General features: G+C 60.9%; 1 protein-coding gene across 2 annotated transcripts; it reads right to left on the bottom strand.

Moving 5' to 3' along the window:
- Window positions 1–1,803: 1,803 nt before the first annotated feature.
- TOLLIP (toll interacting protein) lies at window positions 1,804–21,978 on the bottom strand. 2 transcript variants are annotated; one of them, XM_059070413.2, is made up of 6 exons: window positions 21,756–21,978; window positions 12,456–12,605; window positions 8,720–8,902; window positions 7,858–8,010; window positions 7,109–7,199; window positions 1,804–3,901 (listed from the first exon to the last, which is right to left on the bottom strand). In XM_059070413.2, exons 1-6 carry the CDS (start codon window positions 21,786–21,788, stop codon window positions 3,690–3,692), a joined length of 822 nt encoding a protein of 273 aa, XP_058926396.1. In that variant the 5' UTR covers window positions 21,789–21,978; the 3' UTR covers window positions 1,804–3,689. The 2 variants fall into 2 exon arrangements, with proteins under 2 accessions (XP_058926396.1, XP_066893969.1); XM_067037868.1 differs by lacking the exon at window positions 21,756–21,978 and adding an exon at window positions 20,664–20,754.
- Between the last annotated feature and the right edge of the window lie 972 nt (window positions 21,979–22,950).

Genomic DNA, 22,950 nt, shown 5'->3' with positions numbered 1-22,950 from the left:
GGTCCCCACCCCCTCCCAGAGGGGCTCACGGCATTCACCCCCAGGGCAGAGGGGTCACCACTGACCACAGGGGCCCAAAGCAACGCCAAGGCCCCTTTAAAACTGGGGCTTATGGGGCCACTCAGCTACCCCCCGGTCACTTCCCCAGCCCTGGAACACATAACTGGGATGGACACCGGCAGAACGCCACTGATTCCTCCGCCATCTGGGACGGGCTGGCCGAGAGGAGGGCCACCTCTGACCTCCGACATGAAAGACGGAAGTGTTGCCGCCACCATCACAGCCTGGTACCCACTGCCCAGTGCCTGCACACCCAGCCCGCACTCGGCTGCGGATGGACGTCCACGCGAGGAGTGGCGGGCCCGAGACGTGCCTGGGTAACATCCTCGTCCCGTCCCCAGCTCCACCAGCCGACCCCAAAGTAACACCCCCGCCCACACCCAGCTCGGCTGTTTCAGGCCTGTTTCACACACTCGATGCACATCTACCTCGTGTTCCCTGGGGTTCACAGGATTCCCGACCGGAGGCGCCAGCTGCCCCCACCTCCTCTGGGCCCCACGTGCAGTGGGTTTCTTCGGCCCCCACTGGGCCACCATCCCTCAGCAATGCCCCATCTGCCAAAAGCCCACCCCCCAAGGGGCCAACTGCAATGACTGTATCTGCGTTTCCAACAGTTCTTTCTGTTCTTCTCCATTTCTGTGTGGGTATTTTTAACTCCCTTGGTCTTTGCATTTTATTGTTTCCACAACACTGCAGGTGGTCACGTCTGCTCCAGGGGAGGCTGGCGGCTGGGGATGGGCGGGGTCCCGCTCGCCCGCATCTGAGCTGGCGCCCTGGGTCCCGCTCGCCCGCATCTGAGCTGGCACCCTGGGACCCACACTGGCTCCTCCAGAAACGATGTGCTGTGGCTTCCACCAAGCGGCTTTCTCACCTGGAGCTCCCTGGGCTGCAGGTGGTGCAGATGTGGGCCCGCAGTGGGGAGGGGCTCCCCCCTCCCTCTGTGGGCCGAGTCCCCTCCTCAGCCAGCACTTCAATGAGCCAAGCCCGCGCCTCCTGGCGGCTCACGCCCCACATGCAGGGCCGAGGACCCGGGACACGCGAGCGCTGAGCGTACCCTACCTTCTGCATCATGTCCCTGGTGCCCGGGCTTCGCCCGCACACAACCCCTCAGCCTTGGGCACAAGCTCTCACTGTGACACTGACCCGGGGCAGGAGGGCACCTGAGAACTGTCAGGGGATAACGGGGGCGGGAGGGGGGGCGGCGTACCCGAAGGCAGTGGGTCCCCTCCCATCCCATCCCCCGGCTGCGCAATGTCCTCAGTGGGGCCAGTGCCTGCTGACTTGGGGCTGGGCCAGCCCCATCCCTGTGCGCTCCAGGGCCACGGGGCCCAGCACCCGAGCCGGACCCTGCACTCAGGGTCTGGCTCCGAGGCGGGCGTCGTGGGCCCTCTTATAAGGGGAGACACACCGTGGCGTATGTTCGGTTCCTACTCCCAGGTCGGAACGGCCTGGAGAAGAATTACAAACAGACGACAAAGGAATGAGAGGCCGGTGCTTCGGGAACCAGGAGAGGAGGACAGTGTCTGGGGCCTGTCCTCCATGACCCAACCAGAAAACCAAACCCACGCTGCACGGAAATATTTCAGGCTCCCAGTCGGAATGCAGCCTGTGCCCTTCTCTGCCTTCACTGACGAGCCCTGTAACTAGTTTGCTGCTGAGTTTATTGCGACTGCTGTCAACCTGCTTGTTACGAGCCGAGTTAAAACACAACAAAAATGGTAAACTCTCCTTGGAGAACTTGACTTCTCTATTTTACACAGACCATTTATTAAATTAGAAAGCTGAAAAGTAAAAACGTATCTTACAATCAAGGAAAAATCTGGACCTTGGACCCCAACAGCAACGCGAAGCTCGGAGGACCGATTCTGCCAACGCCCGGCAGGGTGCCTGAAATGGCAGGGAGGGCAGGCCCACTGGAAATGCCTCTCTCCTCACCAGCACAGAGCAGCAGCCAGCTGCACGGAGCCCCGGCCCCGGGCCCGGGCCCGGGCCCAGCAGCAGCCCAGCAGCAGCCCAGCAGCAACCCAGCAGCGGCGGGCACCCAAGCCAGACAGCCCCCACGCCACCCCCAGGGGCTACCTGGACAGTGAGCACGGACATGAACGCGAAGCCGAGGCAGGAAGGGCGTCTGACTTAACAAAGGCCTCACAGGGCGTGACCTTCCTCTGACCTAGTAAAGCAGCAGCATCCGTGAAAAAGGACCACGAGAGCTGGCAGGTCTGGAGCCACCCTGAAGCTAAGACTCCCGTGAACGGAGGCCCGGGCGGGGCGGCTGGGGCAGCGTGGGGTCACCTGGGGCTGGGGGCCCGGCCTGTGTGGAGCTGCGCCGAGTGTGGTCAGGTCACCGCCCAACAGTCTAGGGCTGCAGCCGAGCAACAATCGCTCTCAAGCATCTGAGAAGAGCCTGCGGCAAAGGCACAAGTGGTCCAAACCCACCAACCAACGCAGGTCTCCCCGACCCGGGGCCACCATGCACGCCCGGTGGAGACAGAAAGTGGTGCCACACTTAACCTACATGGAGGGAAGGGCTGGAGCCTCAGTCCTCCTAACTTCCTCGGGCTGACCTTCCAGTGACGTCCACACAGTTGGGATCCACCTCTATGTCCAAACGCTGGGCAATGACTCCAAAGACAGAGCGGTGAACGCGAGTTACCGCGGACCGCAGTGACCACAGCACAGCACGTCACTTCAGAGACATTGTTCAGATTTCTGATTTCCACGGGGCATCACCCAGCCTGTCCCCTTCCTCTCTGTCCGCGGCCGGAGCCAGGGCCAGGGTGCCGTCCCCACGGCAGGGCACCTCCTGCCTCTTGGGAAGACCTGCCAGCACTGACGGTCACCAGACTGCCCTCTCTGTCACCCAAACGGATCCACAGGACTGGGCCCAACCTAGTTTCCCTAAATTAACATTGGTAGTAAGCCAGGAATTCCTAAATGCCCTTTAATAAGCAAATACAAAGACTGGATCTGTTTCTTACACCCCCAATTTTAGTTCTGTTGCCAGAGTGCATCCCGGGGAGAAGTGGTGACCCTTCGGGACAGCATCACACAGAGGCGGGTGAGACAGCAGGAGAGACTGAGGGCCCCGGGCTCAGGCCAGGGCTCCCGACGCCAAGCCCAGACTTGGCTGCTCTGCACTCAGGCTGAGCTCTGCAGCCGAGGCTGGATGGTGGTGAACAGTCCACGAACAACACCAAGGGGAGGAGATACGTTTTCAGCTGAAACTTCTATGTGACCCCTAACCCGCTGTCAGTGGGTTCTGTGTGCCTTGCATTAATGGGCCTACTCGATCTGGTCGCGTCACCGCAGGCCACCAATCAAACCAGAGAAGGCTCGGCACGAAGGCCCTGGTAGGGGCAGCTGCTCCCAGGAAAGCCTGCCGGGACGGCGGGCGCGCACATGGGACCCAGACCTCTGCCCAATGCAGGAGAGGCCCCCCACCCACCCCGACCACGTTGAGAACGGCTGCAGGAACCGAAAACCACATGCATCCCGAACAAGGGTGTGGACTGGGCTACACAGACGTCCGAGGGAGGGGCTACACGGGGCGCGTTCACGGGGATCTGCCGGGGGCGGTGCCCCTGGGAGCTGGGCGGGCAGGTGCGCGGGCGGGCTGGCGGCGGGCGCATCTAGGACTCCTCGCCCATCTGCAGCAGGGAGTTGACGGCCGCATCCTTGCTGCCCCGCTGGGCCTCCAGCACAGAGCGGATCACCTCCCGGTCCATGTTGGGGAACATGTCCTGGATGGCCTTCAGGTCCTCCTCGCTGCAGCGGGGCTGGGCGCTCCCGGCTGGGGGCAGGGCCACAGGCACCATGCCGGGGCTGCACACGGCGGGCATCCCTGTGAGCAGGAGACAGGGTTCAGGGAAAGCAGCGCCTCCGACACGCGGGCTAGCCGCTCCAGGGGGCGGCCCCCCAGGTCTCGTCTCCCAACACGACCTCAGAAACTGGCCAGACACTTGTGAGAAACAGGGGTGAGCAGCACCCCCGCCACCTCACATGAGCCCACTTCACAGCGGGGGTGGCGGGGGCAGAAACAAGTCTAAGAACATGTGCGTTTACACCACAGGGGTCAATTCTCATCCATCAAAGGCCACAAAACACCTCCCTCCACCTGAGAATGAAACAGCAAACACAGTCTACACCCCTTTGCCCCAACACCTGAGACTTTCACACCGTTTCCTCTGTCACACATTCCACAACAGACTTTCCCAGCTTGGCACTCACATCACAATCAGACATTGACGAGGAAAGAAAACTCGCCCAGCGCGTGCCCAGCCTTCCCCGTGACAGCAGACAACCCACGAGGCGAGGCGCTCACGAGCACTGCCGCACCGGGGCCTGTGCGCTCGGGCAGAGGCCCTGGGGCCCCGGACGCACAGCCCCGCCAGCTACATGTGAGGCTCCTGGTATCACTCTCTCACGCCAGCCACATCCCCTCACTCCCTTGTTAGACACGGGTGACAACTGAGAACCTCAGAGCATCTCAGCTGATGGAAGGTTCAGTCCGAGCACCTGGTGCCACCGGACCCCAAGTCAAAGCTTTGACTCCTTGTCCTGAGGTGGTCTCGTGGGGGAACCCAGACAAACGTGAGAAGGAGAGTGTTAACAGAGACTCCACGCCTAAGGGAGTGCAGGGCCTAGTCAAACCCCTCTCTGAAAAGTAGAAAAGGGTTTAAAATCATCAGCTCTGGGACCTCCCTGGTGGCGCGCTGGTTAAGAATCCGCTTGCAGGGCTTCCCTGGCGGCGCAGTGGTTAAGAATCCGCCTGCCAATGCAGGGGACACGGGTTCGAGCCCTGGTCGGGGAAGATCCCACACGCCGCAGAGCAACTAAACCCATGTGCCGCAACAACTGAGCCTGTGCTCTAGAGCCCGCAAGCCACAACTACTGAAGCCCGCACACAGCAACAAAGACCCAACTCAGCCATAAATTAATTAATTAATTTTTTTAAAAAAGAATCCTCCTGCCAATACAGGGGACACGGGTTTGAGCCCTGGTCCGGGAAGATCCCACACGCCGCTGAGCGACTAAGCCCGTGCGCCACAGCTACTGAGCCCGCGAGCCACAACTACTGAAGCCCGCACACAGCAACAAAGACCCAACTCAGCCATAAATTAATTAATTAATTATTTTTAAAAAAGAATCCGCTTGCCAATGCAGGGGACGTGGGTTTGGGCCCTAGTCGAGAAATAAGATCCCACATGCTGCAGGGCAGCTAAGCCCATGCGCCACAACTACTGAGCCCGGGGGCCACAACTACTGAAGCCCGTGCACCTGGAGCCCATGCTCCACAACAAGAGAAGCCACTGCAATGAGGAGCCCGTGCACCGCAACAAAGAGTAGCCCCTGCTCGCTGCAACTAGAGAAAGCCCGTGCGCAGCAACAAAGACCCAATGCAGCCAAAAATAAATAAATAAATTTTAAAAATAAAATAAAATAATTAGTTCTCATAAACTCAAAAGCACAAACAATCCGCCCAACCAGGCTGGGAGCGCTGGACTGAGAAGTTTAGGACATGGTTTCCTTTCCTGTCTGAAGTCAGAAGATCCTGAAGGCAGCTCAATGCTGTCCAGACCAAAACTGGTAGAAGGGCCAGCAAGTGTCGAGACGAGGTGGCATCGGCTGCAGGTGCGCGACCGAGGCTGTGCTGGACACACACGGCCACCTCCAGGGACAGAGGGGATGGGATGTGCTCCCACAGCAGCAGCAGAGCCCAGCCCTCCCAGGTCCCTCCTGGGCCAGCCGGGCCGAGCACCTGCCCACAGCCCCTGCCCACCGGCCTTTAGTCCTGGCCGTCCTGAGAGGCGAGAGGTCACTTGGGCCCCAGAGGGCACTCAAACCCGCTGAGGCTGGGGCCCCCAGGTTGCTCCACGAGCCCAGGAAGGTGCTCGCCCACCGCCTTTCAGAAATGGGGAGAAGGGAAAGGGAACCCGGGACTGGGGATGGCTGACAGCCTCACTCTGCGAGCCCCCGCCATCCGCCTTGCCTGGTTTGCATCCGGGCCACGCTCCCACCGCCTGCATTTCTGACACTTTGGGAACAGTCGAGACAAACTTTAGGAGACACCCTGGCTCTCCTTAGGCCCCTTCCACCTGGAGGGTCTTCAGTTTTAACATGGGAGGCGGGCAGTCCTAGGGCAGCTAACTCGGGGCCTCACAGTCTTCACCTTGCTCTGGACGGAGTTTAGAGGATTTTGGGGACGTGGCCACCATCGTGCACACGGCATCCTTGGCGTCACTTGGTCTCTCCAGTGCCCCGAGCCTCCCGCTGCCCATGCACCGCCCAGTTTTATGGTGGCTCACGCTGGGGGGGAGCTGAGCCCAGGACCCATCACGGCCCAGGGTGGGAGCCGATCACTGGCTGACATGAAGGCTCAAAAATCCAAAGGCGGGGGCTTCCCTGGTGGCGCAGTGGTTGAGAGTCCACCTGCTGATGCAGGGGACACGGGTTCGTGCCCCGGTCCGGGAAGATCCCACATGCCGCGGAGTGCCTGGGCCTGTGAACCATGGCTGCTGAGCCTGCGCGTCCAGAGCCTGTGCTCCGCAATGGGAGAGGCCACAGCAGTGAGAGGCCTGCGTACCGCAAAAAAAAAAAAAAAAATCCAAAGGCAGAAGAGCCACAGTCCAACTTGACTTTGTTGTGCTGTGCGGACCACTCATTCAGAAAGGTTACCAACGTGTAAGAAAAGTACCTCATAAAGGTAAAAAGATGGGAGACAAACAGTAATGCTGGAGCCCGGGGTCCATCCACCCAACAGGAAGTGATCTTGTGCTGCGGTGATTCAAAACGCTTAGAAATCACATTTCAACATCTCCATAAATTTCAACTCACCTTCTTTGTGCCGACAGACAAAAAACAAACCCTATTTCCTACACACACATGTAACATTCAAACGTAACAGCGGACCCCTGGTTTTGGGAGGCTCCCCGGGTACCCCTTGAAGACCAGGCCCAGCCTCTAGCGCACACCCCGAATCCCCACGGGCCTTCCCCCCGCCACCTCGAACGCCCACGGAGACGCGCCACGGAGGAGGAACAGCACACACCTGTGACGGGCACGTAGCCGACGCCCTGCTGGTACACAGTGGGCAGCAGGACCACGGGCTGAGGCGGCATCACCACGGCAGCCGGCAGCGACTGAAACACACCAGAGACAATCAGGGGGTCAGAGCAGATCACGGCACTCAGCCAAACCTCATCACTCCCAGCCTCGCCGAAACCGTCCTGGGAGGGACAGCACAGGGCCTGGAGCCCAGTCACCGGACCCAGGATCGAGGCGGGTCCAGCCAGGCCCTGCGCCCCGCCCAGCATCATCAAGTCCCTGCCCACACCGACACCCCAAAGGCTCCTCTGCCAGAGGACTTGGAGGACGCAGGTAGAAGGTGTCATCAGACCTGCTGAACCATGGCTGAGACGTGACCAACAGAGAACCCCGCTCAAGAAAGGAACCTAAGCTTAAATTCCAGGGTCAAACAGCCTCTCTGTTTATAATTCTTTAGTTAAGCACAACGATGGCTTTCCGTCTACGTAGAAACGTCTGTTACAGAGGCACAATGGCACGTTCACGAGTAAACTCACTGATGTTGGGACCTGCTGTGAATCAGTCCAGCACTAGAAAGGGGGTGAGACAAGGTGCCAGAGGCGGCGGCTGTGAGGCTGGGCAGTCGGTCCCACCCGGGGTCCCTGCACCCCCTCCCCGTGTCCACATGCCAGAAACACCTGGGAGTAAGGGCGGGGATGCCGGTGAGCCCAGGAACGGCACCCCAGTGGCCCTGGGCCCGCCGGCCGGCCTCACCGTGTAGGACAGGACCAGGTTGATCATGCCCTCCTTGTCGTCGCCCTGCCGCCCGCTCAGGCTGTACCATTCGTCCACGACCTTGCCCTGCCTCAGTGCCTCGGGGATTGTCACGTGCGTCCAGGCAATGCGGTCGTCCATGGAAAAGGCTCGCTGGGGGGCGATGGGAGATGGCGGTGACCCCAGGGCTGCCCGGGAGGCTGCCCCATTTCCCCAGCCCTCCCGGCAGGGTGTGCACATCCTGGGCCACCCCGCTCTCTCCACCTCCTGTGGGTGCAGGGGGAGGGAGGCTCCACTGGGGGCCTGCAGACGTGCGCGCCCCCACCAACCACATGCTCCCCTCCTCCCCTCCACCCCAGGGCCCCAGAGGCGATGGGGCAGGGTGTGAGGGAGGACCCAGGGGGAAGGGAGGAAGGCAGAATCCTGGGGACTGTGGCCACTTCCCAGCCCAGCTGCCCACCGCCCCCCCGAGCCCCGTCAGCTGACCACAGGCGAGGGGGCAGCCGACCCGGCCTCAGGAGCGGTGGGATACGCCCCGACAGGCCCTCAGAGGGCCAGGCTGAGTTAGAGCCCAGGGCACCCGATGGCCCAGGGACACTCGGGAGGCTCCTGCCACTCACGCCACCCAGCCACGGGCCCTGACCACGTCACATCCGAGCTGTGTACAGATAGCAGCTGCCTGACCTGCCTGGTCGGGTGACGCCCACACGCTGGACACAGGTGACGGGTCTGAATGCAAGTTCTAAAGACTCTGCAGGGGAAACGTGCTTTTCACTATGCTGGGGACACCAGGATGCCTGCCACAAAGCCATAGGAAACCCGAAGTTCTGGAACGGCTGAGTGGCCCCCGCGCGGTCCCCACCTCATCAAAGATCTCCAGGTAGAAGGAGTCCACGCCCGGGGGCACCGTGCACTGGATGACCTTATTCCAGCGTGGGTTCTTGGCGCCGTTGTGGGCTGTGGGCGTCTCGTACACTGCGTAGCCCAAGCGCAGTCGGCAGTACGGATCCATGCGGGTCATGCCGTAGTTCTTTGCCAACTTGGCCTGAAATAAAGCCAACGTATGAGATGGGGCAGCGGCTGTCACAGTGGAAGCCGCAGCTCAGCTAAGTGGGCCGCCCCTTCCACTCGTGGCTTCCAGAGTTTTCTGGGTGCCGACCCACCAGAACACGGCTGTAACTGAACTGTCAGCCCTCCGTATCCGTGGATTTAAGCAACCACAGATCGACAATTTTAGGAAAAAACATTCCAGAAAGTTCCAAAAAGCAAAACTTGAATTTGCCACACCAGCAACGATTTTTATAGCTTTACACTGTATTCCAACTGCATGCACACAGCATTTACCGTGTGTTAGGTGTTACGAGTAATCCAGTAATGACTCTCAGTACACGGGAAGACGTGTGTAGGGTACGTGCAAAAGTGCACTGTTTTATATAAGGGACTTGAGCATCCTTGGATTGTGGTGTCTGTGGGGTCCCAGAGTCAATCCCAGGGACGACCGTGCTCTGGGACCCAGGAGGGAGGAGAAAGTCCAGGCTGGGTCCAGTGTTTCTGCGATAAGGCACCTGGCACCGTGCCTGACACTCAGGACACACCGGCTGCTGCTAGGCAGGGGCTGGATCCCCACCCAGAGGAGGAGGAGGGTGAAAAGGGCAGGCCATCCCAGGACAGAGCCAAGAGCCACCGAGAAGAGAAGCAGGGGGACGGGGGCCACCCTGGAGAAGCAGGGCCCAGCCAAGGCCTTCCCTGCACCCTCGGACAGTGACCGTGCTGGTTCCCCGGCCTCCCCTCCCGCGCAGGAGCCTCTCGGCAGTGACCATCCCTGCCCAGCGCCGCGTGGGGGCCAGGGGTGCAGGCAACTCATCGTGGGCACCCGGTGGAGCCCACCCACATCTCACATAGGTCCCGGGCCCACCTCAAGGCAGACGGGCTGCTCGGCACGGCCGTGATGCATTTGTAGGAGAAAACATGAACACCGACGAGCACATCAGGCTGTCGGCCAGGAGTGCTGACTCAAAGCGGATTATGGGCTTAAGTGTAAAACCTAAAACTACAGAACTTGCACAAGAAAAACCAGAAGAAGTCTGTTGTCTTTTAGGCAAGGTCAGCAAAAGCATGACCCAGGAAGGGCAGCTGGCGGCTCCCTGAGGGCCAGGAGGAGGAAGACACACTAGCCCCGCCTACGGCATCAAGTCTGGTCACAAACCCGTGTCCAGTACATAAAGGACTCACGACCTCAGCAATGAGAACACAACATGATTAAAAAACAGGCAAAAGATCTGAAGAAAAAAGCTCAATGCCAATAAGCACGTGAGAAGATGCTCTCCATCGGTCATCAGAGACACGCAAACCACAACCCCATGAGGCCACAAGGAGATGCTGGATGGGCTCAGACCCAGCCCGGCCGGGCCAAGCTGCCTACCCCCAGAGCGCAGGAGCCCCGCAGGCAGCTGGGAGAAGCCACGGTGGTGCGGCCGTGCAGGGACCAGCCTGGCAGCTTCTCCAAAGCAGACTCCACCCAGCTCTGGAGTCGGGAGTCCACTCCGAAATGGGAGCTCACGCTCACACAGAAGCCCACGCTTCAAGGCGGCCCGGGGTTGGCACCCCCGTCCCTTCTGGGCAAAGACAGACTCTGGAAGCGCCCCGGGGCTGAGCCTGGTCAGCACTGCGGTCAAGGGCAGGCCCACCAACAGGCAGAGAAGACTATCTGTGCTGCGGGGGAAGCTCTTCATCACAGGCCTGGACAGGCGTGTCAGAGGTCACTGAAATGTAGGCCGATTCAAATCAGTGCACTTTAACATACATAGATCATATTCAGTAAGGTCAATTTTTAAAAACAGCAAACAATTCCCCAAAGCCCTGCTGCCTGCACTGACACCCTCTCTCTTCTCCCCTCTGGAAGGCTCCGCACAAGCCCCTATTCTGTCTGCAAGCCTCCTTGCCCCCCGCATCCCCCACTCTCGTGCCAACTTTCTCAGAGCTCTGGCCAGGGCTGCCCAGGACCGCACGTCCCAGAGCCACCACCCTTCCATGCAGAACCAGCCTGAGCCCCTCAGGACGCCCGCCTTGCATCACTGCTGGACCTCTCCCCTGAGGTCCACAGCCTCCCGGCCTTGGCCATCTGCCTTTAAAACACCCTCGACTTAGCGCGTCCGACACTGAACGGCAAGTTGCCTCCCTGGCCTCTCCCTCCTGTAATTTCCCCCATTTTGGTCACTGCTCCTCCACCCCCTGGACGCCCCCACATGGGTGCCCCCTGAAGTCGGCTGGCTCTCCCAGGAGCACCAACTGCAGGGCCTGCCAGCCTCACCCACACCTTCCCGACACAGACCCCGAGGGAGCCCTGAACTCCAGCTCAGGACAGGGTGCCCACTCAGAGCTGAGCCCCAAGGCCGCAGGACCCCCAGCTGGCAGCACCAGGAGGGCCTGGCCCTGAAGCAGCCCCTGGCACAGGGTGGCAATTCCTGTTCAAGCTGTACTTTCCACGATAATAACTGGGCCACTCCACACCTGTCCTCGAAGCTCGCCATCGGTGCACCCATACTCTGTACCTCAGGGCGACGCAGGCTTTTACTGCCGTACTGCCCCTGCCCTCCTCACCCGCTGACTTCCTGATCCTCTGTCTCCAAGAGCAGACACAGATAACACGGGTAATGTCCTCCCAAAAGCGCCTGGGAGAGGGCCTCAGCCCTCACATGCTGTTGTCTTCACTGTGAATTCACTAGAGCAGTTCTCAGGATGGCAGATTTCCCCCCCAAAATTCCTAGAAGCTGCCCTGGTATTTTCTGGAAAACATGTAGCAGCAAAGTGAAACGGCCTTGATTTTCAATAGCTTCAAGGCAGTTGTGTTGTCTCTGTCTAGCCGCTAGGGCTTTTCCACCTGAATAATCCGATGCTTGTGGGCTGAGCAAGGCTAGCTGCCCGGGAGTGCGGGAGGCGCCTCCCTTCACCTGGACCCTGACTGGCCCCAAGGCCATGCTCTGCTCACGGATGCTGCCCTCTGTGGAGGTCCGTCTGCCACCGTGCTCTCCTCCCGCGCCCCCGGCACCAAGGAGGGGACATGGAGGCCTGGCCTGCCTGCTTCCAAGTGGCTCCCCTGAGACACCGACTGGGCTGCACTGCAGGCACACGAGTGTCTGAGGAAGGTCACCCCGAAGCTTACTGGGCACAACGACCTGCCAGGCACGGCCCTGGTGTCTGCTGGGGACAAATGGACGGACGGACAGACGTCTCTGCCTCCCGCAGCCTCACGCAGCCCGTCAGAGCAATGTGGCAGCGCCTTTTCCGTCCTGACAGCACATCTGGTTCTCCCGGGGGCCAGGATGACCAGGCTGCAGCCGCGCCGCCCCTTCCCCGGTACCGGCAGGGCGAGTGGCGCTCCGGACCCCTTCTCTAACTCTTCCTGGCGAAACCCGGGCGATCGTCACTATCTTCACGTCCATCGTTCTCCACCAGGTATGTGTTTACGGAAAAACGGGATCAGAGGAAGCCCCATCGTCCACGTGGAAACATGCAATGACAGCGAAGGCCCCGCCCTGCCCGCTCCGGCCCCCTTCCCCCCACAGCCCCCCCCACCGCCCACAGGCGGCCACACCCACCTGCACCACGGTGATGCTGAGGCGGCCCACGGTGCCCAGTGCCCCTCCATACTGCAGCTGCTGTGCAGCCTGTGCGTCCAGCTGGATCTGCTGCTGCTGCTGCGTGGGCGTGATGCGCAGGAAGTCCTGAGGCAGCTCCCCGATGTACACCTGCGGAGAGCACAGTGGTCAGAGCTGGGCGCCACCCACCCACAGGACGAGGGTCCGCAGTGGCAGGATCTCCACCCTGCGGGCCCCTCCCAGGGCCTGTGCTCTCAGGAGCAGGACGCTCAGCAAACGGGGGGCTCTGTGGAGGCCCGAGCGCATCTCTGCCCTGAAAGCAGGCCTCGCGTCCTCGCTGGGCCTGGGGGCCTCACACACTCTGGTCCGCGTGTCCATGATCCCTTCCCCAGGACCAGGACCGCTGCAAGCAAGGCCTGTCCACCGTGGGCGTTGTTCACGGGGTGAAACCTGAAGCTTGGATGTCCAGTGACTTGGAAAGGCCTCTGTGCTGATATCCTTCACACGTCTCCATGAGAAACAGCTCACGTGCAAAAACGCCCCGGAAACCAAGAACCCAACAGATTAACCACCAGAAGCCCGGAGACCTGGTCCCGGACAGGTGAAGTGATGGGGCGGCACCGGCTCCCAGGGACACACCTGAGTGTGGAGCCCGGTAGAGCCTGGTGGCTCCAAAAGTGACGACTCCCAAGAAAACCACAGGAGATCACGCATGGAGAGATGGCCCATAGCCAGACGGCCCGACCCCCCGGTGTGCAGAGCCCTGGACGGCCGCACCGCTGCTTGCTCTCGGGCGGGGGGTGGGGGTGGGGGCTGGAGGGGCCACAGTGTGAGCAGAGCCCAGGTGAACGGAAGGGAGTAGCTGCGGGACCCACGACGGAGGTCTGGTTGCTGGGGGGAAACCTGGGCCACAGGCCCCCTCAGCCACCCAGGGGACGTCACAGACCCCAGCCACGGGTCCTGAAGAACTGGGCGGTTTTAGGGAACAAGGAAAGGAAGAGCCCAGTGTGTCACAGCGAGTTCTGGCAACTGCACTTCTAGCGGCCGCCAGGGACCCCTTGACATCCAGATGCCACCTGACACGGAGGTCTCTCCTGCGCAGACCAGGCAGCACCAGGCAGGGGCCCAGGCAGCACCCCACCGGCCCAGCTCACAGCGCCCCTGAGAGAGCACCGCCCCCATTAAGCGCCCCAGCGCCCTTCCTTTGGAAGGTCCCCGGAGAGTCTGGGCCTGGAGATCACGCGCCCCCACCAAGGCTGACGGAGGCGCACATGAGGGCGCCTGCCGGCCCCCAGCGGCCCGCACGTCGGCTCTGAGCCCAGAGGCCTAGCGCTCTCGCTGCTTCTCTCTAAAAGCAAGCCCCACCCCCCGCCCCTCTGCCTGGGAGCCAGCCAGCTCTGCGCCTCACACCTCCGCTGCATCAAGGACCCAGCCCAGGGCAGGGGAGGCTGCCCCCAGAGGCTGTCCCCCGGAGGCCCCGGCGGTGCCAGGAGAGGAGTGAGGTGCCTTCCATCCCCTCCCCAGGGCATCACAGGCCGCGTTTCCTGGGCGCGTAGTGCAGCTGAGTGGGTTCCAGGACAGGCCCTCGAAGGAAGGCGGGTGGTGACACCTCGCGGGCCACACCCTTCAGGAGGGCTGAGATGCCCGGGACACGCCAATCATCAATCCCTGCCAGCGCCAAGACCAGGCTCCCGTGACCCCACAAACGCACCCCATCCAGAGCCCCTCGGGCCCCTTGCCGTCTGCCCACAGCCCGTTTGCCCGGTGCTCGTCTTACAGAAATGACTCTCCCAGGGGTTGCTGGCGCACAGACCACACCTCCGCCTGCTGGTCTGAGGAATGACTGCCCACCTCAGCGCCAAGGACCCCACAGGGAGCAGGCCGCATGGGGACATTCAGTGGCGAGAGTGACAGGTCAGGAAAGGCCTCTCTGTTCCTTCACTGATCCTGTCTTGTCAGGTTACGCTCCTAGAGGTTATGAAACTAGAATGAAATTAAACTCTTAGGAGTTATGTTCCCTCTATTGTACTCGTCTTGGTTTTGGGGTTCAGCACAGTCCACGCAGGAGCCACACGGGGACAGCGGGCCACGCTGAGGCCTCAAGGGAGGGGGACACAGCACAACAAACCAATCCCACATGGTCAGAGCCTGTGAGGGATGGGGGAGGGGGATCACAGCCCAGGGAGGTGGAGCCAACACTGAACCCGGAGCCTCCAGGTCTGTAGGGTGACTGCCTGAAGGCACCTTGGGGACACCTGCCCTAGGCCCGCCCACCAGAGACAACAGCAGGGGTGAGGCCCAGGGTGACGGCGGGTCAGGGCAGGGCACGTGGGGCTCAGCACCCGGGGCGGCTGACGGCTGCCCCACCAGCCAAAAGACCCCGTCGCACAGCAGCCTCAGAGGCCTGCAGCCAGCAGCAGGCTGCACGCTCATCCCAGCACATCGCACCCCGACAGAGAGGCCCCAGGACATGCCTGCTGAGGCCTAAGAGACACCTGCCGGTCACTGGACGGCTCACTGACATTCTTCCATAAACTCAGCATCTTCCCAGAGAAAGTTGAGAGGAAAACTCCAACTGCCAGCCGATACCTGCAGCCACGGGGATGGGTCTCCGCACAGGTCACCGCCCCCCACATACACACACACCCTGCTCCTTCCTCAAGTCTCCAGCACCTCCTGCCGATGACCTGGTTTCAGGAAATGAGAAAAGAGGAAAAAGCCCAGAAGCAAGAGGGAGGGAAGGCTGGCACCACCAGCGCCATGGGGGGCTCCCCAGAGGGCGCCACTTAGTCCCTCCCCCCTCGCCCCTCCCCCCACAATCCTCTTCCAGGTTTCACCACAAAAGCCTCTGTGTCAGCTCTCCTCCCATATTCCTATCCCTCAGGCCTCCCCCAACTTTCTAAATGACCCAAACCTGGGTAGGCCATTCAGGCCAAAACGTCTGGCTGTCCCAGCCCTGCCGGACACAGTGCACACAAGCTCCGGACGAGGGGACCGAGACACGGCGTTAACTGAGCATGAAGACGCCCGAGGGTCGGCGAGAGAGACAACGCCACCGGCCCAAACGCGGGCCAGACCCAGGGCTGACAGGACAGCCAGCAGCTTCCACGGGCCTTGCCCAGGGACTCCGGAGCTGCTCCCGCCAGCCCGGGGTCCGGTGCAAGCAAGCTGGATCACCCTGTCCACATCTGAGCAACACGAAACAGCCAACGACGCGCCAAGGGGCGCCAGGGCCGGGCATCGCGCCGCAAGTCTTTCAACGTCACTGTATGTGTGGATTTTCACGCCAAATGCTGGGGAGAAATCAGGGGTCCCGTGGTGCTCGTAGTTTAACAAAAGAAGACAAATAATTGCTGAAAGTTGCAGCGCTGTGAATAAACACAGGGTGAGGTAAGATGGTGTAGACAGCTGAGGCAGCTTCGGGAGAAGATGCCACCTCAGCAGAGGCCTGAATGGCATGAAGGCGTCAGTCACGCAGAGCGTGGGAGGGCCGTGCACAGGCCTGGCCAGGAACCCGCCAGGCAGCTTGAGGCAGGGAGGTGGCTGGAGCAGAGCAAGCGAGGGAGAGCAGGAGGGTGGAGCGGAGGACAGGGGTGTTGCGCCAAGGCCACTGATAGGCTCTGACTCAGAGGCACCGGGGCAGGTGAGCAGCCGGGGCAGGTGAGGAGTCGGGGCAGGTGAGGTGCCGGGGCAGGTGAGGTGCCAGGGCAGGTGAGCAGCCGGGGCAGGTGAGCAGCCGGGGCAGGTGAGGCGCTGGGGCAGGTGAGCAGCCGTGGCGGGTGAGGAGCCGGGCGGGTGAGGTTTCGGGGCAGGTGAGCAGCCGGGGCAGGTGAGCAGCCAGGGCAGGTGAGGCGTTGGGGCAGGTGAGCAGCCGTGGCGGGTGAGGAGCCGGACGGGTGAGGTGCCGGGGCAGGTGAGGAGCCGGGGCAGGTGAGGTGCCAGGTCAGGTGAGGAGCCAGGGCAGGTGAGCAGCCGGGGCAGGTGAGGCTTCGGGGCAGGTGAGCAGCCGGGGCAGGTGAGGCTTCGGGGCAGGTGAGCAGCCGGGGCAGGTGAGCAGCCGGGGCAGGTGAGGTGCTGTGCATATGCACATCTGGCTCTGCCTGGCGCCCGGCCCCAGCGTGTGACAGTGGGGGGCGGGGGGTGGGGTGGGGGCAGGCGGGACCAGTCGAAGGGGTGCGGTTGGTGTGGGAGAAGCAGAAGCTGAGAAGGAATCCAATTCTGGACCTGCTCGGAAGCCAGAGCCACAGGAGCGCCTGAGTGGGCAGGAGAGGTGAGGCCACCCAAGGGGACAGGGAAGCCAGGGAGGGTCCCAGGGAAGGAAAGGGTGGGTCCGTGTGCGACGTTCTTGGGAGCTGCTCAGGATGGTAAGCCTGGGGATGAGCGGCGTGTGCGCTGACACCCTCCAGACCCCCGAGGGAGCAAGACGGACAGAGAGGAGGAGGAGCCGTGGAAGGAAACCCGTGTGAAGAACGCAACCCTGGGCAGCGAGAGGCCATTGCACCTGTGCCCACTGCCGTGGCCGTGCCCACAATGAAGCCGCCGGACAAGCTGCTGCAGGGCTCCCGCCTGAGCCCCACCCCCACTTGGTCACCCCCACACCTCGCAAAGCACAGGTGGCTTCCCGACCTGCAGGACCTTCTCACTGTCGGCTGAGGCAGCTGCCCCACCTGGGCCCCCAGCCCTGCTTCGCCATCCTCCCACCCAGTTCCTGTCCAGCTGGTGGTGAATCAGAATCAACAGAGGGAGGGGGGCAGCACGGGAGGTACACAAGCAGGACTGCAGGCGGGGAGCCCGAGGAATTGGCCAGGTGTCTGAGAAACGACAAGTAACGCAGGGGCTGGGCAGCCCCCAGGTCATGTACACGGGAGGGCACGGGCACAGAGCTGCAGGCCGCAATGCCCAGACGGATGCCACAGACACCGACAGACAGCAGAGCGGGGGAACGGGAAGAGGGGCTGGGGGTGCTCTCAGCTGCGGGAAGAGGCACAGGGCTGGAGCATAGGCGAATCTGCCACCAGCAGCTCAATGGCAGATGCCACACAGGGACCTTCACGTCCCAAGAGAAGGAGACTGTGAGCCCAGAATCTCAGACAGCAAACATACCTTTCAGGAACTAGAGAAAGCAGCACATGTCTCAGTCCACTGCCCCTGGGAGGATGGGGAGAGGCCACCTGAGGCAGCAACTGATCAGGAGGAGAGTGGTTACAAGGATTAACCTTGCAGCCCGAAGTCCACATGTTAACATTTCCAGGATGACCCCAAAGAGAACACAATGACAACATATGTTTTCCAAACCAGCAGAAACCAAAAAATGGAACTTAAAAAACTATATTTAATCAATCCAAAAGAAGGCAAAGAGAGAAAAAGAAACAAAAATAGACAAATAAAAGCACAAAACCAACTGTTAGGAACAAAAAGTGTGTGTGTACAACTATACACATAAAACTATCTAGCACATTCCAGTTAAAAAATGAAAAAGACAAACTTCAGATTTGACTTTTTAACAATCCAGCTCCATGCTGTTGACAACAGACCAACCTGACACACATGTTCAGAAAGATGTGGTCCGACAATGAAAACCCTATCAGGCAAACACTCTTTAAAAGAAAGCTGGCGTTGCCATGTGGCATCAGACCAAACAAGAAAGGCCTGTGCATGGCCAGCGGGGTCACCACACACAAAAAGGTCCAAATCACAGGGAGACGGGGCCATCCTAAACCAGGCTGCGCTCCTAACTCACCCTGAGAATCCAGAGCAGAGCTCACGGGGACACGGGTGATGGTCCAGACTCCAACAGTGTAGGTCCACAACTGTACCCCAAAAAGAGAAAGCCAAGTGCAAGCCTAAAAAGAAAAACAACTCTTTCCTCTGAACATTGGATATGAAAGAGAGAGAACTAAGCAGCTGTCTTGCCTTTCCCATACAGACTGTATTTAAGGACAACCAGACAGCGTTCATCTATACAAACAGGTCCAGCTAATAAATGCAGAACAAGTGATAAAATTCAAACATCAGGGGCTTCCTTGGTGGCACAGTGGTTAAGAATCCGCCTGCCAATGCAGGGGACACGGGTTCGAGCCCTGGTCCGGGAAGATCCCACATGCCGCAGAGCAACTAAGCCCGTGCGCCACAGCTACTGAAGCTGCGCTCTAGAGCCCGTGAGTCACACCTACTGAAGCCCGCACGCCTAGAGCCCGTGCTCCACAACAAGAGAAGCCACTGCAATGAGAAGCCCGCGCACCGCAACAAAGAGTAGCCCCCACTTGCCACAACTAGAGAAAGCCCGCTCACAGCAACGAAGACCCAACACAGCCAAAATAAATTTTAAAAAAATTCAACTATCACCCTCTGCCATCCCCAGTGAAGCCAATTATCAATTTGTGAAAGGCTGATAAGGACCTGGACATCCTGGGCCACCCAGTCATCACCAGGCAGCTCTCAGGCCTGACGAGGAAAAATACATGACAGGAAGGAGGGGCCCCACTGATCAACCAGCATCTCCAAAAGCAGGACAAGTGGTCCCTACTGGCCCCCTTTGGCCTGGACTCAGTGGGACATACCACACATCTTAGCCTGTGACCAAGCCTTGGCCGCCGTCCAGTCGAGCTGACCAGCAGCGCTGTGTCAACAGCAGCGGGTCCCCTGACCCGAGTTCTACCTCAGAAGGCAGGGGCCCCCACACAGGTACCCCTGTGGGTGTCCATCGGGTGCCTGTTAATAGTTCGTGGACCAGACAAAATCACAGGATGGAGAAGGGCTGTCAGAAGAGAAACACCAGCACTGCTGAACATGGGCAGACAGCACAGGGCTGGGCATCCCTCAGTGGCCATTCAGGGAAAGACTAACCTGCAGACGCAAACACCACGGCTCCTGGAATTTAAGCAAATTCCTAAAGCCTCAGGCTCCCCTTCTCAGGGACAAAGGGAACCTCCCCAGACCCGTGGGACCCCCCTTCTGCTTCACATGCCTGAGGACTCTGCCTGTCCCTCCTTCACCACAAGCGGGAAGAGACGGTCAGACTTCAGGGTCAGCCCAAGCGAGTGTGAATCCAGGCCCTGGAAGCCCTGCTGAGTGACCCTAGGCCGAGACTGACCCCCGTCCTGTGTGGGTAGGGCTGGGGCCCCCCGGCCGAGGGCGGACACTCGGGAGAGCCGCCCAGCCAGGACTCAGCATGGGGAGCACCCGCCCGATGCCCCAGCTGGACTTGCAGCTTCTGCCACAAGCCACACCGTCCCCCGGGGCCTCCGCAGCACCACACACACACAACAGCACATGGGAGCTCCCTCAACGTCAAGTCCGTACGCCCTGGCAAAGGAAGAGGTCTCCACCAGACCCCAATAACCACAAAAGGAAAGGTTCTCCAAGCCTGATAACTGGCAAAAAAGCCTTTATGAGTACAGTTAACCCAGAGGGGGTGGGCCAGCGGGGAGATGTGGAAGCGAGAGGATGTGCACCAGGCAAAAACATTAGGGGGGAACAGAAAAACAGTAAACAGTACACTGTAGCCACGAGATCAAACTCAAGGCCAGATGTATCGGCACTCGCGGGCCCCCGCCCTCTGGCACAGACAGCCCTGCTCAGGAGCCTTCCTGGCCTTGAAGCAGCAGCCCCATCTCCCAGACCGTGCCCCCACTCTGCTTTCCAGGCTCTCCCCTCCCACCACCCCACAGCTCCTGCTCCCCCATCAAGTCTCCAGTCAGAGACCCTTTTGCTCCAAGACCCCTACTCACCCCGGCCCCGGCCCCGGCCCAGGCAGGCCACCGTTCACCCCGACTTGAATTCAGACCTCGGGGTCTGCGAGTGGATGCTCTGTGAGACCCTGATGGCAGGCGTCAACGTACGGTGCCACCCAAGATACTGCGAGCACCCATGCCAGCTGGGCAAGCCCCACAGGCTACAGGGCGCCCAAGACCCCTGAGCCCCCAGCAGCTCTGGCCCAGACCAAACCTTACTGCATGAGCACAGGTCATGGAGGGCAGCCCTCAAACACCTGCTGGTCTACGCATGGGGCCCACGACACACGGACAGAAGGCCCACGACCACTCGACAAGAGAACACGCCGGGAAGCACCGCACAGGGCCAGTCAGCCGGGTCATCGAGACCCCAACAGCACAGGCCCAAGTCCGGACACCGTCCGCCGCCCTGGCCCTGTCACAGCCCTGTCACAGCCCATGGCCAACGTCCCCCTTGGTGAGAGGAGGGGCCCACCTTCACCAAGCGCTCCCTTCGCCTGGCCGCGAGCCGGCTGTGGGTGTTTGCCTGTGGTTCCTGACGACAAGGGTTCTGAGTTCCCAGCAAGCTGAGGACACGTGACAGGCCAGGAGTGGGCCGGGCCGCCTGCCCATCACGCCACCGCTCCCCTCCCGGGGGAGCCACTAATTTGCTCCTTGTGCTGCTATGATGAGCCACTTGCATAGCAATGAGAAAGTGCCGACAGACACTGGGCCTGCTGTAACTCACTGTACGCAGTGAAGATAAAGACGTGGAAACGCTGAAAATCCGAGTTTAGAAATCACTCTACTGACTCTGGGGCGTTTCCACACCCAAGTGGGCCAGGAACTCCCATCAGGTCCCATTCAAACGCTTAGAACGAGCATCTGTGCCCAGGGGGCTTCTAACAAGACCTGGTCTTCCTCAAACTCAGAAAAACGTTCTGCGGATTCTTCTCCAGTCGGGAGAAACAAAAACAAGATTTGTCAACCCCGACTTGAGGGTGAGGAGCCCCGGCAGCCGGGGGCTTACCCTCAGCAGCGGCTTTCTGAGAGAAGGCACATCAAAGTGTCCACAAAAGAACCTTGTCCCGACTGAGAAGGACCTAGGGGTCCGTCTACTGTACGTTTCAAGCCGCTGTGATAAAAACCTCACTACGCGTTAGGACGCACCCCAACCCAGTCTGAACGCCCGGCTGGAGGCGAGTCCCCAGGAGCCGGCCTGAGCCCGTCTGTACTCGCTCGCCGTCAGTGACACAATAAGCTGAGCCAGAAGACAGGACGCGAGGGCTGGGCGGAAGGGCACTCCCAGCTAGCGGCTCCCAACCCCTCATTTGTCACTTAAGAAACCGAGGAACACAGCCGGGCCTGGGAGCCTCCACCATCCAAGAGTCTGTCCAGGGTTCAGGGTGCTTCTCTGGGTGCCTCCTCCTTCCGAAGGCCCACTGGGTGCGGGTCCTCCCCCAACCCGGGGACCCACCCGGTACGGGGCTGCCCCCATCCCGAGACTCCCTTCCGCTTGCCCGGAGCCCGGCGTCGAGCCCTGCCCTGTGCCCGGAGACCGCGGAGCCCGCCCCCAGCCGGAGCCTACCGGCCCGCGCTGCGTGCTGACGGTGGTCGCCATGGTCTGGCCGGCCTCAGGCCTCGCCCTCCGAGAGGTGACGCGCCGGCGACGCTCCGCGCGGAACCACGATCTGACTGTTACCCCGCAAGGCCGCCGCCGCCACAGTCAGCTGACGGCCGGCCCCGCCCCCCGCGCTGCCCACTGCGCAGGCGCAACACCGCCCCGCCCTTTCCGGCGCCGGGCGCCTGCGCAGTCGCTCCCCGCCCTCGGCCCCGCGAAATGGCTCCCGAGCCGGCAGTGTGCGCATGCGCGCCGGGCTGTTGGGGGCGGGTCGTGGAGCTGGGCCGCGGACTGTAGGTGTTGGTGCCTGCAGTTGACCCTGCGGGCGAGTGGGTCTGTGGCCGCGCCGCGCCTCGCCGAGTGACCGGAGTGACTCGGTGCGAGGGCCGCCCTCCGTGTGTGTCCGCGGTGAGGCCGCGCGCTGACCACTCCGCCCCCTGCTCCCCGCGGGCCCCTCAGCAGGGTCTGCCCCGAGGCTGCTGGCCGAGCTCCCTCTAGAGACCACGGAGCTTTGCTGTTGTCCGCCCGAGGAGGAGGTGGAGAGGCCTGGCTTCCCCTAGGCCTGGTGTTCTGCTATTGACACAGGCAGTTTCCCAGGCACCACTATCAGACAGGGCTGCTGACCACTCCAATCACGGGTGGACCTCTAACGCCACCCGAGCTGGGACACTGCTGCCACTTCCCGTTATAGCTTCACCTTCTAGATGGGAGTTATTAAGAAGCTTCCAGACAGCATCCAATCCACAGCAAAACCCCGCTTCCTTAAACCCTCCCCAGAATCACCTACAAAAGCCTCAATTCTATAAGGAGTCCTTTCTAATACCCTCTAAGTCTCCAGGTGCATCCCCCAGGTGTGTGGTCTCCTTAGCTGAAATCAGTAAGAATCCCAGCTTGTTGAGTTACAGGTGTGTTCCTGGTGGCCTGCCTGGAGGGCACTGACACACCCAAGGTGTGAACCATCCTTTTCCTATGTGTACTTCCCAGAGCCCTCAGAAGTAGCCAGCCCACTGCACAGTCTTTGTAACCCCGTATTTGCCATAGCGACTATATATCTCATCTGCTTGGCCACACATCTGTATGCCCTTCACTTGCACCACATCCCATGCCACCACTGGTGATAATTTGAGGAATTGGGTTGCCCCTGGATGACACAGGCTCCTGG

This window comes from Kogia breviceps, chromosome 7 (genome assembly GCF_026419965.1).
Source record: "Kogia breviceps isolate mKogBre1 chromosome 7, mKogBre1 haplotype 1, whole genome shotgun sequence".
Taxonomy (NCBI): Eukaryota; Metazoa; Chordata; class Mammalia; order Artiodactyla; family Physeteridae; genus Kogia; species Kogia breviceps.
Note: the sequence above shows the minus strand (reverse complement) of the source record. Positions and strands in the feature narration are given on the sequence as shown.